This window comes from Coptis chinensis, chromosome 2, assembly GCF_015680905.1.
Source record: "Coptis chinensis isolate HL-2020 chromosome 2, ASM1568090v1, whole genome shotgun sequence".
Taxonomy (NCBI): domain Eukaryota; kingdom Viridiplantae; phylum Streptophyta; class Magnoliopsida; order Ranunculales; family Ranunculaceae; genus Coptis; species Coptis chinensis.
This window is the reverse complement of record NC_141457.1, coordinates 17762777-17780413: the sequence shown is the minus strand read 5'-3', so window position 1 is coordinate 17780413 and position 17637 is coordinate 17762777. Positions and strand designations below refer to the sequence as shown.

Below are 17637 nucleotides of genomic sequence, written 5' to 3'. Positions count from 1 at the left end.
GGCCCTGGTTATTCAAAGGTTTCCATTGACATTGCAATTCAAAAGGATACACTACTCGTTATGGGAAATATATATTTGAAGACAATAAAAGATGTTGTGGGTAGCTTTGTGGCTTGACCAACAAATTCTATATTAAATTCTTGATGTGATGTTTTTACACCTTTGGAGTGCTTGAGTTTGGGTGTTTGGGAACACTGCCTAAACTTTGAAACATTTTATTTCCTTTCATTTTTGTCTATTAATGTATTGAAGGCTATCTAAACTTTGAAGTATGTTATTTACTTTTGTTTTGGAAGTTTGAATGGTTGCTTCTTTTGGTTCTTTATTAATTTCTCATTTTAAAGTTTGTGTAATTGAATACTACATGTATACTAACTGCTGTTGATTTCATCTTACATGCAACCATTTTTTTAACTCCGCTTGTAAAGTTATAACTAGCTTTACATTGCCGGTCCCAAGCCCAGGTAAATGAGGAGGGGAAAAGGGAAAATTGAAGAGAAAACTGATGATGGAGTACTAAATGATGCCCCTGCCCTTAAAAAGGCTGACATGGAGTGAATAGATGTCTTGATGTTGGTGTAAGTATTGGGCTACGCTTCTTCCTTGGGAATGTTGTTGCGGGATCTATGTAAGTGTAGTATATGTCATATTATCTTTTGTTCTAGAGTGATGGATATGAGTAATTTGCATCAGGTGACATCATTGGCTTCGATTCTATTCTCTGTAAGAATCCTCTTTGTTAATTAAGTATAAGCCACAGAAGCAAAGTTATTCTCAAGATCTATCAAATGAGACTGACGTTGAATGAGGAACTAATAAGAATATCAACTACTATCTACTATATGGTCAGGGGTTTGATTAATGTAGGGATATATACGATGTCTTCTAGGCATGCCGACGTGTGTGGTAGGCAAGAGGAGTATGTATTATCTAAATAATGTGTTATTTCCAATTAGTATTCCTGATTTTGGCAATGCAGGTGGTGTAACCAGTGTCAATGCCATTTCAGGAATTCTGGTAACCATACAAAACCCAAGTTTACATGATTTGCAAGTATATGGGATCGTTGTGACCATTCCCCTAGTTGCCAGGATGATTGCAAACCAAGAATAGGAAGGTAAGTATACAACTGGGCATTTTGAGCATTTTACAGTGGCATTTCCAAGTTGCAGTTGTGATTTTTCGTTCTGAAAATAGCTTTGACCAATTGAAGATTATCTGTCATTTCTTTTCTTTTATAACTTATCTTGAATTTTAGTTTAAGCAATAGAATTTTCTGATAAATGGTTCCAATATTCTTTGCACAGCTGGAACCACGAGGTTGAGCTTAAAGACAATTTGAGTTCATATCGGTATATGCAGTCTCCTTCACAATCTGTATTATGGTAAGCTTTATGGTATTCTTATAATGGTTAATCAATTGCATCATTTGAGTACTGTAATCTGAAAAAAGATTAGCATACTAGATAGGAGCCTTTTTGAACTTGGATCTACTGACATGAAGTTGTTTGGTTATTCTTCTCTTCTCACTTTGATTTTTTTCTTGAAGTACAACTTGGTTTCATGTTGCTCGCTCTTCTATGGAAGTTTGATTTTCCTCCGCAAAGAAAGAATTGTTACTGATGTTGTTTGGGACCCAACTCTCTCTAACAAATGAAAAGAAGAGGTAGATTATGAATGGCTGGAAAGATAAAGACAATGTGACAAATGTATTGTAAGTGTAAGGCATAATAATTTTGTGTTTATTTGTAGCTTTGTAAACGCATAGAAACAGGTGTTAGATGTTGAATTGTCTATATTGCTAAAGTGGAAATGTAATACAGTTGAATGAAATTTCTTATTACTTATTTGCAACGTAATTCATCGAAGGATATAAATGGTGCGAAATGAAATTAATTTTTTTTTTAATTTTTTTGAAAATTAGACATCACTTTTAGAGTGATTTGGAATGACATTTGACATCAATTTTTAAGTGATGTACGAAAATGTGTATAACATCACTTTTTAAATGTTATGCTATTAGTTTACGCTTCACTCTAAAAGTGATGTTAAAATATTTTCTGAATCACAATTTCGTATTACTTAAAAAAGTGATGTCAAACCAATTAATATTCATCACCTAAAATGTGTGGTTTGTTCTAACAACATCACTTTTGGGCATCACTTTCTTGAGTGATGTGATTTCTTCGCCCCTATGTCATTATTTCAAAAGTGACTTCGAACGACTTACAATAACACTTAACCAAATCGCTTAAGAGTGATGTCAAAACTTTCGAATTTCTATGACACCAATATTGTCATCACTTGCAAAAATGATATCCTAGTATTTTGATGTCAAATCTTTGTTGTAGTGTAATCGAAGGGTGCGCCCCTTGTATAAACTTAACCAGGTCGTACCAGCACATGGTGAGGGACCCTAAGCTAAATAATCTACATCACAGTCAAATGTCAACTGCACCAACCTTTCCATAAGCGATATCATCCATCCCTTTCGGTACGGGCATTTATTAGCTTATTTAGTGAAAATTCGTCAATATAAATCAAGAAAATTCAAGTGCGCGCCTTCAATACCAACTTAGATGTATACTTTTCAATAATGGCCTTACAATATTTAAGATCTAGTCAGATATGATAAGATAAGATATTACACGTGAAGTTCTGCTTGTTTTTTAATTCCTAGCTTGAGGGTGAGTAGTTGAATTGTTCCACAGCAATAGATCACCAGCGTTCTTGTAAATTTGATGTAATGGACTGGAAGTTTTCTTCAATATATTTTGATGCACATATTAAACACCCACGTTCTGTGCAAGAAACTATGATGGAATGGGCTTTGCCTTTGGTGGTATGGTCAGGCCTCTGCTGCTAGGCAGTTGGTTTGCTTCTCCACACAAAATTGAAGAAGTCAGGAAAACTACCTCCAGGGCCAGCAGGATTGCCAGTAATTGGCAATATTTTCGATTTGGATGCAGCAGCGCACCGTACATTAGCCAATCTTAGTAAAAAATATGGTCCCATTTTATGGCTTCGATTAGGTGCTGTGAACACTATGGTAGTATCATCAGCTGAAGTAGCAATGGACATGTTCAAGAACCATGACCTCTCATTCTCTGGTCGCGCCACTAAAGAAGCTTTGAAGGTGGACTCCTACGATGAAGCCTCCATGGCTTTAGGCCAATATGGACCATATTGGCGCATGCTTCGACGTATCTGCACCACAGAGCTCTTTACTAGTAGCCGAATCAATGGCACCAAAAATTCACGTCTTAAGTGTGTTGACGACATGATAAGGTGGATGTGGGATGAAGCTCAGAACCAAGGTAGTGTAGAAGTCGCTTGGTTTGTGTCCCTAATGAGTTTCAATGTCACTAGTAATATCATGCTATCTAAAAGACTTGTGGATCCACAGTCCAAAAAGGGTGCTGAGTTCTTCGAATTAATTTCTCAAGCAATAGCATTGGGTGCGACACCAAATATAGCAGATTTCTTTCCCTTCTTGCGGTGGCTTGACCCACAAGGTATAAAGAAGAAGATGAAGCGAGACACAGGCTACACATAACTTTGCTTATGGTTTTGTTGAGGAACGAGTTCTAGAGCGACAGAGTGGTCATAGAAATGAAAACAAGGACTTCTTGGATGTGATGCTGAACTTTCAAGGCAATGAGAAAGATGGTGAACCAGCTAAAATCTCCAAGAAAAACATCGGTATAATGATATTGGTGAGATAAACATATTATCCCATTATTAGGTCTAGATTAATTTTCCTATTCTTCTTTACTAGTAATTCCTTACATATCCTTCTAACTAGATGTACCCAAAATCCCAAATGCTGCATGTGTAGGAACTATTTGCAGCATCAACGGACACAACAGCCAGCACTGTTGAATGGGCAATGACAGAGCTCCTTCGCAGCCGTGCTGTAATGAGAAATGTCCAAGCCGAAATAGACCAAGTAGTGGGTCTGAACAAGAAGGTTGAAGAAGTTGACATAGGAAGCCTGCATTATTTGCAGGCTGTAGTGAAGGAAACTCTAAGGTTGCATCCTCCAATACCTCTACTAATACCTCGGAAGGCCAGGGAAGATACTGAATTCATGGGATATTCAATACCCGAAGGCACGGAGATTCTTGTTAATGTTTGGGCAATAGGAAGAGATCCAATTTATTGGGATGATGCCTTATCCTTCAAACCAGAGAGGTTCTTAAGTTCCAATACTGATTACAAGGGACAACATTTTCAGTTCATCCCATTTGGAGCAGGGCGACGGATGTGTGTAGGTATGTCTTCGGCACATCGTACACTTCACCTTGCATTGGGTTCACTAATCCAATCTTTTGAATGGGCACTTGAAGATGGTATTATTCCAGAGAATATGGACATGACAGAAAGGTTGGATGTGGCACTGCGAAAGGCTGATCCATTAAAGGCAGTAATAAAACTTCGACGGGTTCAACAGAGTGCTCAAAGTATGACAAAAATGAAATTCAAGCCAATGATATTTCAGCCGTTCTATCTTGGTTCTACAAAGTTTTCATTTCCATAGACTAAATCACCATTGACAAGTGAGTCCGAATTTGTTCACCAACACTTTTGCTGGTAGAATCTACCAGCCCACCTGTATCGCCTTTTTACTTTTCTCTTTTAGAGAAATTAATAAAAAAAATACAATCCAAATAATCCAATTAGGAAATAACTAATTCCTCTAAGATGTTCTCCCCAAAATCTTGTACTCTCTCTCCCACTTCCTTCCAGCTACTGTTCTCTCCATCCATCTTCTTCTCCACTCGTTCTATCCATAAAACTGAAGGAATGAAATGCATTGAGGAATGTTGTAATAGGGGTTAGATAATCGGATAGAACAAAAGGACAGAGGAAGAACGGTCAAGACGTGTGAATACACTGTCCTTAAGAAGAGATTTCACCTCTAAGATGGTGCTTCACATGCGCCACTACTCACATACGGGAATGAAAGAGATGGGTTTAGGTCTTATAATTTGAATATCTCTGGTTGATGACAACAAACCTTTATAGGGCGCGGTATTGACACCCTACTTTATGGGATTGGCACCCCTTTGGCAAAAAGTAAAACAATAATGGTTATTCCTTATATGTCCTTTTACACCCCACATTCCCATAGTTCTACGACATCGGGTTGCCGCGAGATCCCATATCCCATGGCAGGCAATTTCCGCGAGATCGCACAATCCACGGCATCGGGTTGACGCGGAACATTTTTTTTGTATTTTTTGTTTTTTTTTTCACTTCAAATTTTGCATAATGAACACACGCGGCATATAGATATCTTATTTTCTTCTTTAAAGCTTCTTTATACACTCCAAGAACAACACCAAAACCATGACAAAAAAAAAAATACAATTGAAGCATAATTTTACTATCTCGCAGCAAATATTTTCATATGCTATAAGAAAAATTTGTGATCGAATTAATGAAGAAGAGTTTTGATAATTAACACAAGCAAAAACTCTATTTTAGTGAACACAACCATCTCGCGACAACTAACTTTTTTTACGGTGGATATTAAAAAAGTGGCGTGGTATTGACACCCCACTTTATGGGATTGACACTCCTTTGGCAAAAAGTAAAACAATAATGATTATTCCTTATATGTCCTTTTACACCCCACATGCCCGATAGTTCTACGGCATCTGGTTGCCGCGAAATCCCATATCCCACGACAGGCAGTTGTCGTGAGATCACACAATCTACAGCATTGGGTTGTCGCGAGAACCCATATTCCACGGCAGGGAGTTGCCGCGGAACATTTTTTTTGTATTTTTTTGTGTTTTTTCACTTCAAATTTTTCGTATTGAACACACACGACATATGGATACATCATTTTCTTCTTTAAAACTTCTTTATATACTCCAAGAACAACACCAAAACCATGACAAAAAAAATGTACAATCGAAATATAATTTTGCTATCTCGCGACAAATATATTTCATATGCTATAAGAAAAATTTGTGATCAAATTAATGAAGAAGAGTTTTGATAATTAACACAAGCAAAGACTCCATTTTAGTGAACACAACCATCTCGCGGCAACCAATTTTTTTTACGGTGGCTATTAAAAAAGATTTAAAAGAAAAAATGACCCACGACAACCTCCTTTCGTGGGATATGGGATCTCGCGGCAACCCAATGCCGTAGATTGTGCGATCTCGCGGCAGTTTCTTGCTGTGAGTGTTTTTTTATGTGATTAATGGAGGGGTGCCAGTACCTTTGAATTAGTCAAAGGGGTGCTAATTCTAAAAAGTGGGGTGTCAATACCGCGACCCTTAAAAAAATTTAAAAGAAAAAAGGACTCACGGCAACCACCTTCAGTGGGATATGGGATCTCGCGGCAACCCGATGCCATGGATTGTGCGATATCGAGGCAACTTCTTGTCGTGATTGTTTTTTATGTGATTAATGGAGGGGTGTTAGTACTTTTGAATTGGTCAAAGGGGTGCGAATTCCATAAAGTGGGGTGTTAATACCGCGACCACCCAACCTTTATTACAAGTTCAAGTCACTCACAAAGAGTGAACTAACCAATGTGGGACTTAAACAATAATAATATGAACTACAAAACTAGTTTCCAAAAGTTTACCAACCAATGTGGGACTATCACATAAAATACAAGGAGAGAAAGAAGACACTTGTTCATCTTCTCAATTAAGCTCACATAAGTAATTTGAAATACCCAAAAGGAGAATTCCAACAATCCCCCACTATTTCAAAATACTTATAGTCTCCTACTATTTTGGAATAGGACGTACAAAATGGTTAACGAAGTGCTAGAGAGAATTGAAATTACAATGCATAAAATACTGGTGCCTTATGATGGGCTTGAACCAGTCATAGGGCAATAAATCATATCTCACGTGAAAGTGATAGAATAAAATCTTTGAACCAACATTCCCTTGTAGCAAGATAGAAGACATGCACCCACACTACTCTTTCATTGTATTGTTTGTTCTGCGGTGTTTCACTTTTTGGCCCTGTGCTACATGTGCTACATGAATGCTCTAGAATATTTGCCCAAATATCCATAAGAACCAACCCAATTCTACATTCACATGAGTGGATTTCCATCAAATGTACATTGCAGTTTAAATACACCACATCATTAAAATATGGGTTATGGAATCCAATAAGAGTTAAAGAACTCATCTTTACTCAATGCAATTCTAGTTATACAATGTACCCTATAGTACCTTCTTGCCATAGGGTGGGTGTCACACCCCGAATTTCGACAAAATTGGAAAAACAATATTTCTTCCCAACTTTTTGATTTTCGAGGTGTGATGCACTCTCAACTTCCAAACAAAGAGAAGAGAAGTAGGTAAAGTGGGAGAAGCCTACCACTGACATACCGACCTTAAATACAGATGGATCGCTACAAAATGGAAGAGCTGGTTATGGAGGGGCTTTGCGGAATTGGAATGGGGATGTGCAAATGGCGTTCACTAGAAGCTCGAAGAAGTTATCAGTTTTACACCAAGAATTGTTGGGAGTACTTCAAGGGCTTAAAGGGATGGCAACAATGAATATCATGAGATTGGAAGTGCAAGCTGACTTAATGCGAGTGGTGAAGATGCTGACCAAAAAAGAAGACCCACCATGGTACTGTTGCAACTTAGTGGCCTAGATACGTGTAGAGCAAAGGAAATTTGAAGAAGTAAATTTCAAACATGTTCTGAGGGAAGGTAACCAGGTGGCAGACTATATGTCAAAGCTACATACTATGGACCTAGATACCATTAGTGAATGTAATGAAACTTTGTACTTTATGCTCCCCATGGATCACAAAATTAGTGAATTGATCAAAGGGGATAAAGAATTAAAGTTGTACTTGAGAACTTAATATTAATATATAAAGGTTGGGGTACCCTAACCCCAAGTTATTTAAAAAAAAAAAAAAAAAAAAAAAAAAAATTCCAAAAACCCATAATCTGTTTAATTATTCCAATAATTTGAAACCAATAAATTTTTGAAAATAAACAAAAGTCTTCTTCATTACAAAAATTCACAAATATGATTACGTTACAAATTTTCTTTAAACAATACTTTAATTATAATTACAATTGAAAATACAAAATATTGTCTCAACTAAAAATCTATTGGACCTCAAGGGAAAACAAAACATATTCTGTAATGAGACGCTAATGCAAACCACAAGCAACAATCAACCTTCTTCAACACTAATCCTGTCAAGACTTATCGACTATATGTTCATTTCATGAACACACCTGATAAACAAACATGCAAATCGGGTCAACATTATAAACAATGCTAGTATGAGCAGTCCTAAAATACAAACCAAACTTATACATACATACATAATCAATAAGGTATATAGTTCCTCCACCGAGGTGCCTTAATTTCCAACTAATCACGCAACAACCATACATACAATAATTAAAGCAAGTAGTTCCTCCATTGAGGCACTTTAGCTTCCAATTCAATAATATTAAGGCATTTAATTTCTCCACCGAGGCGCCTTAGATTCTGATTATATCCACATCATATAATAAGAATAACAAAAATGAAACTTACAATATACTTACACTTATGTTGGCCAAATTACAGAGTGGGTCATTTCTAGCAAAAACAATTAATTTAACGCACCCTTCTACAAAACAATTGTGAGTAAAAATAAAATACAATAAAACAAAGTACAATATAAACAAAATTTATCATATAGAAAATCCAATCATTCCATCAAACCAAAGAAAACAAACTCCACGAAGTCAATCATTTATTATTGCTTTAACACACACTTTGACAAATAATAATTATTATTTAGAGTTTCTTCAAGTGTCCCTAGAATAACGCCGTATCGATGTTTTACCTGGGTTAAGTTCCTCCTGTCTACCACAATCGTTCCCCTCTATCGAGCCGAATATGCACATCCGCATGCCTCACTCACATAATGGACCACACCAGCGTAGTTACCATAAACGGGACGTTGTATACAAGGTAACCCCCACACGGACGCCAAAACTATGTGAGTAAGTCTTTATTAGGCATAAAATATTGTGCGTCTCATTATTAATTGGCGACGAGATAATCAAAGCCATCATTTGGTTATAAGGGTTCCAAGTTCCCTTAAATTCACATTCTCTTAAAAAGACATCTTTCATATTTATCACAAGAGTTGTGGTAGCTAGGAGCTAGGATTTTCGTTACATAACTTATTCAAATATCGTTAATTTATTTCTCATAACCATTTCACTATATCACGTGCCAATAAAATATATTGCACCAAACACCACGTTTGAATATACCATTCATTCCACTTTATCATGTGCCAATAAAATATATATTGCACTAAACACTACATTTGAATATATCATTTATTCCACTTTATCACGTGCCAATAAAATATATTGCACTAAACATCATATTTGAATATATCATGCATGTCACATATTTAAACTTGTCATAAATTTATCTAAAGACATGGTCAAAGTATTTCATAGCAACTCAATCATAAACATAATGCCAATTTTATTACGTAATCATTTCTCCAAAAATGTTGCGTAATAGACAACACCACCCATCTTAATAACAAATAAATTTTCCGTTACAATGTTCTTCATGTATTACTACATATATCACATGTCATCGAAATCAATAACAATATTACCCATCTCACTTAATACGTATTTCACAACTAATTCAAAAAATCTATTATTTCAACCCAACCAACATGAAATTGCTTATTTTAAAATCCTAACATAACCACAATGACAAGACACACCCATTTTTATTCTCATATAGGTTATACATCATTTATAAGAACAAAGTAATGATAATAAATTTTATGCAAATACAATTAAATCAAAATATTAATATATGCTACATCTTCTCATACTTATTTATACGTACACCACAACTTAATACCAATTAATTTCTTAAAATTTAAACTACATAATTATACATCTCCTCATATTCAATCAGTTCATGCAAATAAAATTAATCGACAATCCCAAGTTGAAAATAATCATAAGTGAGGTCAAGCCACATTTAGTTTACACGAAAGAATAATCATAGAACAAGAAAGCCATACTCCACATAAAGTCCAATATTACCAAGCAATAAAATAAGGTTTTTTAGACTTTGGTCCTACGCATAGTTGGTTTATTAGACTTTGGTCCAGAAAAACTTAAATATATACTTTAGTCCTAGTTCTGTTTGTTCCCCATTAGTCAACTCAGTTGACTAACATACGACTGAGTTGACTAATGGTGAACAAACAAAACTAGGACTAAAGTCTAATATTCAAGCTTTTCTTGACCAAAGTCTAATAAACCAACTATGTGTAGGACCAAAATCTAAAAAGCCCCAATAAAATACTCTATATAGAATCCAAAAAAACTCCACGTAGAATCCAAGCAACACCAAGCAATAAAAATACTCCATACGAAAATCTCAAAGAAACACCAAGTATTGAAAACTATTTTCTTATCTTCTCATTTTTTCCTTCTTCTTTTGCGCGTGCCTTATTCTTTTTTAATATTGTTTTTTGTTTTCATTCTCTCACTATTTCTTTCTTCTTCCACTTTTTCTCTTGTTTTGTTTCTTTACATTCTAAGCAAATCATTTTCTTTTATATCCCAACCATTCCATATCAATTAATTCTCTACACATTTATTTCCTTATACAAATAAAACTATTTTCTATTTAAAATATCTCTTCTCAATTAAGTATATTTCATTTAGAATAAAAACTTTCCATATTCTCTCCCCCTTTTTTTTTAGAAGAAGCTAGGGGTTAAGGATACCCCAACCTTTATTTATAGATCAGCTAACTCTTGGGTACACAGTTCCTTCTTTATCCTCCCGTACAATGGAATCTAGAATTGAGTCTAGGGGAGGTATAAAGTACACCATATCCATATCCGGATAGTCATAGGCTTTAGACAAGTAATCGGCTGCCCTATTACCTTCTCTAAAAATATGAACTATTTTGACAGACACAAACAAACTACTAAGGCTCTTAAGCTCAGCTACTAGATTCTTGTAGTGCCACGGTGTTTGCTCCTTCCCGTTTGCTATGTTTACAGCTCTAAGAGAATCAGATGCAACTTTGATGTACCTCGCGCTGATCTCGAGAGCAGCCTTTAGACCAGCAACTATGGCTTGTAGCTTCTGGTATAAGACTGAGATATGTCTAGATCTACCATAATAAGCCACCTTCACTTGATCGTCTTCATCTCTTATCAGTCCACCATATCTCGCGATATTGTCCTTCACCGACCCATTAGAGTTAAGCAGCAGCTAGCCAACTTCTGGTCTTACCCAACTACACCACTTGGTTTCCTTCTGTTGGTATCTTGGGGAGATACCCAACCTCTGTAAAAGAATTCTCAGCTGGATATTGTCGGTCACTTCTATCAAGCATTTGGCAAAGTATTCCTTCATAGTGTGTTTTAGATTATTGTTGACCTCTTTTGCTGTCTTGACCCATCCCTTTTGCCTTCGCCTGTTCCTTTCACACTAGATGGCATGCACCGCAACACAAATTAGGGCCCTAACCACTTCTGAAAACATAGAGTTACATCTACACAGCCGCAACAGGTAGTTCCATTCTTCTCGTGACCCCAGGACTGTCTTTGGTAAGCCCATACTTTCCTTCACTTCCTCCCAAATTGACTTCAAGAACTGGCAGTCGAAGAAGAGATGTGACGTACTCTCCTCTTGAAAGTTGCATAAGATGCAGACCGATTGAGACAGGAGCTTCTTCTGCTTCAACCCGTTTTGGGTAGGTAAGCATCCAGCGAAAGCATGCCAGGTAGTAAAGGAATGTTGTGGCACCGACAACTTCCCCCACACCAATTTGAACCATTTTACCTTTGGTTTGATGTTTTTGATAACGGCATAAGCAAACTTGACACTGAATTCCCCTGTACTACTCGGTCCCCAAATAACAGTGTCCTTGTCTAAGGAGTTAATTTCCGTTCCCATGATTAGATCCTCAACTTCCCCATCAGGCCGCCCTTGTATCACATGGTTCTAATGATTGCCTTCTATAATGACACTCACTTTTGCATTCTCTAGAATGATCTCTCCTAGATTGGCTCGAGCAGTGCCCATTTGGATTAGATGAATAGAGTGGCACCAAGGGTCATGCCAGAAGCTTGTACTCTCCCCATTTATGATCAAATATTTTACAAACTTCATAGATAGTTGTCTATGCTTCAGAATGCCTCTCCACACCCACGATGAATCTGTTGGAGCCTTCATAGTCTAGAAGTTCCTCCCTTTTTTTTGTTGGTCCCATGTCCAGTTGACCCATAAAGAGTCTCCTTTTTGTGCAATCTTCAACATTAACCCACATATGGCAGCTTTATTCCATGTGAGAGGATCTAGAATCCCCAATCCACCCTGTTCTTTCTCTAGCCTTAGAGTCGCGTGACTAGCATGGTGAATGGTCCTCTTCATGTTTGGCCCAGCCCATAGAAATCTATTACAAATCTTCCCAACTCTTTTAAGGACAATCTTTGGTAGCACAAAGGTTTGTGCCCAATAAGTTTGAAAAGACGAAAGGACAGATTGCACAAGCTGTAACCTTCCTGCTCTGGAGAAGGATTTGTTCTTCTAGTTGGAGATGCGCGCAGTGATCTTTTCAATCAGGGGGAGACAGTCCTTTATGCCCAGCCCTGCAGAGGTCAAAGGCAACCCCAAGTATGAAACTGGGGGAGAGATAAGTGCGATGCCGAGGATGTCTGTCAACTCCTTACTTTCTTCAAATGACATACTGCTAGTCATCATAGTTGTCTTTGCATAATTAAGGTTCAACCCAGTAGCCTGAGAGAAAACTGAGAGAATATCCTTGACTGCATGAATAGAGGCCAGCTCACCTCTACAAAACAAGAGTACGTCATTAGCAAAGCACAGGTGGGAGAGTTGCCTCTGTTTGCACTTTGAGCGGGGGAGAAATGCTTTAGAACTCATTCCTTGGTTTAGGAAACTGCTTAGAGCCTCCATGACTAAAACAAAGAGGTATGGGGAGATGGGATCGCCCTGGCGCAGACCTCTTTTGCCATCAAAATAACCTTCTGGGGTGCCATTCACTAAAATGGAATAAGAGGGAGAGGTGAAGCACATCTTTATCCATGTTATGAAGGCTTGTGGGAACTTAAATCTGTGAAGAGTTAGCTCCAGAGCACTCTAGCTAACTGAATCATAGGCCTTATTTATATCCAGCTTTATGGTACATCTCGGAGACCCTTACTTCCTTTTGTATCCTATCAAAAGCTCATGGGCAAGGAGGATGTTCTCTTGTATAGCTCTCCCCGGAATAAAGGCAGATTGGTTACATGAAATCAAAGAGGAAATACATACTTTCAGCCTGTTTGTTAGAATCTTAGTAACACACTTGTAAATGATATTACAACACGCAATCGGTCGAAATTCATCTTCTCTAGCAGGGGAACTGCATTTAGGTATTAAACATATTAATGTGGCATTTGTACCTTTCTATATGCAGTTATGTTCAAAAATATGCTTAATAGCTTTTGAGAAATCCTCACCCACTAGGTTCCAACACTTTTTGAAAAAGAACGCATTGAATCCGTCTGGTCCTGGAGCTTTGTTATCATCCATCTCAAACAATGCTTTTCTTATTTCTTCTCCTATAATCTAGGCCGTGAGTAGCACCCCCGTTTCTTGATCAACTTCATTCAAAACTAACTTGTTCAGGAACTGTGATGTACAAGTTGTTGTAGATGAGACTCACAAGATCCTTGTGTAGTATTCCACAAATGCACTTGCCATATTTGCCTGCCCTTCTCTTCTGTTGCCTTCCATATCCTCTATAGCCCACAACCACCTTCGACTCTTATTTTCCTTCAGCACATTGAAGAAATATTTATTGCATCTCTCCCCGTACTTAATCCAGTCAATATTTGTTCTGTGCTTCATATCCATTTCCTCCATTCTGATCAACTGAATCAACCTATCTCTGACTGAAAGCTCAAGCGCACCAACCACCTGATCGAGAGGATTAGTCTTGAGCTGTTCTTGTATCTCATTTAATTGAAGCCTCGCTGCTTTGACTTCCCTTAGTAGGTTTGAGCAGTTCACTCTAGCCCATTACTTTAAAGAACTCTTTAAGTGCTTGAGCTTTTTAAACAACATGTAAGGAGGGCTCCCTTGTGTAGGCATAGTCCAACTTTCCAATAAAGTTGCATGAAACTCAGAGTGCATACTCCAAAAGTTGCAAAAGCGAAAAGGTGGTCGAGGTCTAACCACGTGAGACAAGGTAAGCATAATGGGACTGTGATCTGAATATGCTCCATTTGTCAAGAACTCTACACTAGATGTGTTCATCTGGTTAGCCCAATATATAGTAATCAGGCATCGGTCTAACTTGGACCATTTTCTAGTAGCTCCATCTCCATTATTTGTCCAAGTGAAAAAACATCCTATAGCTTGGTGGTCATACAATCCAGAATCATTCAAGCATCTGGCAAAAGGTACTATTTCCCTTGGGTGAACTGGGTCCCTTCCTATTCTCTCCGAGGACAGCAAAACATTGTTAAAATCCCCCATCACGCAGCTTGGAGTTGTAAGGTTATAGTGCAAGGAACTTATTTCCTCCCAAAGACATAATCTCTTTGCCCGAGCATTGCTAGCATAAACCATTGTAAACTTAAACTACCTAGCTTGTTGGAGCATGGTCACAGTATAGTGGATCATCTGAGAACTCTCCACTTGCTTGACTACCTCCAAAACATCAAGATCCCAGGCTAACCATATTCTCCTCGAAGGGTCACTAGAATAATTATTCATATGCTCCCAGTTTGGATAGCAAATACTCATAATCAAGTCATATTTATCTCTTCTAACCTTAGTTTCCAATAAACCCAAACAACTTAACTTCTTATCTCTTCTAAAGCTATTTAGATCCTTAGCTTTGTTTAAGTCATTCATACCCCTTCACCATTATTTAAGACTTAGAAGTTTAGTGACCCTTGTTCTTTTTCCCCGACCCTCTTGGCCTGCCCACTTTCTTCTTACCCCCTTTGTTATTCTGAGTCTGCCCTTGTACACTAGGTTCCACCTCCGGTCGACCCGCTTGTTTGTTTCTTTTTTGTTGAGTTTTTTATCTTGTTTCCATTGCAGGGGTTACATTTTATCTTGTTACCATAGGGGAAGAACTACTATCCTTGAAGAGTTCCTCCTCTAGTTCTGATAAATCATCCTTGAGCTCCTCCCCTTCCTCTACCAACTAGGCGTACATGTTATGCTGTAAATCATAATTTACCCCCTCCTCGTTTGTTTGAAGAACTTCATGAGGGGGTGTATTTGCTGTAAACTCCAAACTTGGGTGCTCTCCTATTCCTTCTGAGCCCGAAAAAGTACACATCACTCTGCCAAGAGACAGTAGTTGGATTTGGCTTATATCCTCTTGCTCTCGCTCAACATCTGTAGCACTGTTCCCGGGTTCTGCCATCACCCTATGAATGAATGGAACAATTTCCATTCCTGTCGCCATTTCTTCTCTCTGTGGGTTTATGGCATTCTCAACCCCCATAGTCTCACATACATTTTCCTCCTCAGAGGTATGTTCTGCTATTCCAGAGCCCCCTGTTGGTTGAGTAGTTTCCACATTTGTTTCTCTCTGTGGCTTTGTCCTCCTTTCCTGTGTTGGACGCCTTGGTGCCCAAACTCTTGTGGATCTTCCAGTGCATTTATCGGCTACATGCCTGAACTTATTACATTTTGTGCATGAGATCGGCTTCCATGGATACTCCAGAGGGATTCCCACCTCTCAGTTCCCAGCTTTCATGTTGATTATGTCTTTGTATTCATAATTTACCGGAAACTCAATACAAAATCTAGCAAATGATAGCCTTTTCCTTTTTGCAGTGGCATCATCCATGAACATTGGCGTGCCACCTACCAAACTTGCTAGACAAGACAATCCTTCAAACTTCCACATCTCCTTCGGTACATCCATAAGTTTCACCCATAAAGGAACATACGCTACTTTGTTCTTGTAACTATCCACCTCTACTGTCCAGGGCTTAACCACAAATACTCTCCCCGCAATGAATATAGGGCCTTCGTCTAGAATCTTTTGATGGTCCTCTGAGCATGTAAATCTCATGTAGAAAAGGTCTTTATCGGTGCTGATGTTAAAAGATCCCTTCAGCTTCCATTTCTTCTGTAAATGTTCCTTTACAACTGGAAAGGAGAGTCTTTTATCAAGGAAGTATCCTACTAAGTATTCATCCCACTCCTTGATACCTTGTTCTAGTAGCTCAGGCGGAAACTGGGCTACTCCATCGACCATAACTGGGGTAAATGATTTAAAAGCAACTGTAAACTCAACAGCTCTAGCCCTTCCGAATAGCGCACTCCACGAATTATTTCGAAACTCCCCATGATATGAATTTGTTTGGGGGGATAACTTGTTGACGCCATAGAGATCTTGTTTCCTTTTCAAAACTTACCCTGTTGTTCAGAGGAGGATTTTACCCGAAAGGAAAGTTGTTTGAGGATTAAAACTTGTCTTGAGCAAACTCGCACTGTAGCTCAATGGAGGGTTTTACCAACTAAAGACAGCTTAACTGAACAACTACCCAATCTTACACTATCAGACAGAGTAGAAATACACTGAGAATAAGACCAAAAACCAACAACAACGCAAACGATAATGCTATCTCACTCCAATGCAAACGATAAAGAGGAGAAAAACTTGTTTTTCCTTTGCGAGCTCAAACTGGTAGTAATGGAGTTATGCTCGATCTCACACTTTCAGACAGAGTAGAATATCACCGAGAAAAGACCAAACACCAATCAACAACGCAAACGATAAAGCTATCTCACTCCAATGCAAACGATAATTAGGAGAAAATCTTGTTTTTCCTTCGCGAGCTCAAACTGGTAGCAATGGAGTTTTGCCTGAAATGGGAGGGAACTAAAAGTTGAAAGGATTAAATCTGTTCACCAAACTCAATTTTGCTAAAAGCGGTAAAACTGGAGCACTAGATCACCAAGTTAAGTTAAGTTATATTGCTCCCTTTCACCCATATTTCGGTCCCCATTAGCTAAACTCTATCTATGTTAGCTAAACTTCTCTCCCTTAAATCAAGAAATTGTTGCCTCATAAAAGAATATTTCCTTATATACAAAATCTCTACACAAGCAATGTTTTCAAAACTTAAAAACTTTCTTTTCTAGTCAAATCTCTAATCAATCTTTCCAAAATTAAACTTTTACTTTTTAAACTATTTTTAAAATCATTGATAAGCACCCAAAACTGTAATATTAAACCCCAAGAGACATAACATTTTGGTCGATTATGTGTTTAATAATCATGTAATAATTATATTTTCGTACTTTTGCAGATTTCCGCAGTTAACATGAATATAATGAAAAAACATGCATCGAAGTACGAGAATACTGGAATATCTGAAGTCTTCCCACTCAGCCTAGTGAAGCCCAACAAAGCCTGACTAGAGCCAAAGTTTCCAAAGGAGCAAAACCAGTGCAGAATGGGTCCATATATAAAGAAGCAGCAAACTTCCGAAGCTCACATCTTATAAATCTGGATGCCGATGTTGGCTAGTGAACTGCCAGAGTGACCAGGGCGACAAACTCTACGCAAAGATAGAAAGTT

At 37.8% G+C, this 17637-nt stretch overlaps 2 protein-coding genes across 2 annotated transcripts; one reads left to right on the top strand and one right to left on the bottom strand.

Annotated features, from left to right (window-relative positions):
- The first annotated feature begins 468 nt into the window (after positions 1-468).
- Positions 469-4679, top strand: LOC147515176 (cytochrome P450 76A1-like). Its single transcript, XM_086592821.1, is given in 5 exon segments — positions 469-554; positions 1308-1377; positions 2867-3552; positions 3554-3716; positions 3839-4679. Coding segments are annotated over 5 exon segments (1707 nt in total). The 3' UTR covers positions 4541-4679.
- Positions 4680-10808: 6129 nt separating this feature from the next.
- On the bottom strand, positions 10809-11429 carry LOC147515175 (uncharacterized). The gene is made up of 2 exons (XM_086592820.1): positions 11307-11429; positions 10809-11156 (listed from the first exon to the last, which is right to left on the bottom strand). The coding sequence occupies exons 1-2, from the start codon at positions 11427-11429 to the stop codon at positions 10809-10811; spliced, it is 471 nt and encodes a 156-aa protein (XP_086448946.1).
- Positions 11430-17637: the final 6208 nt, after the last annotated feature.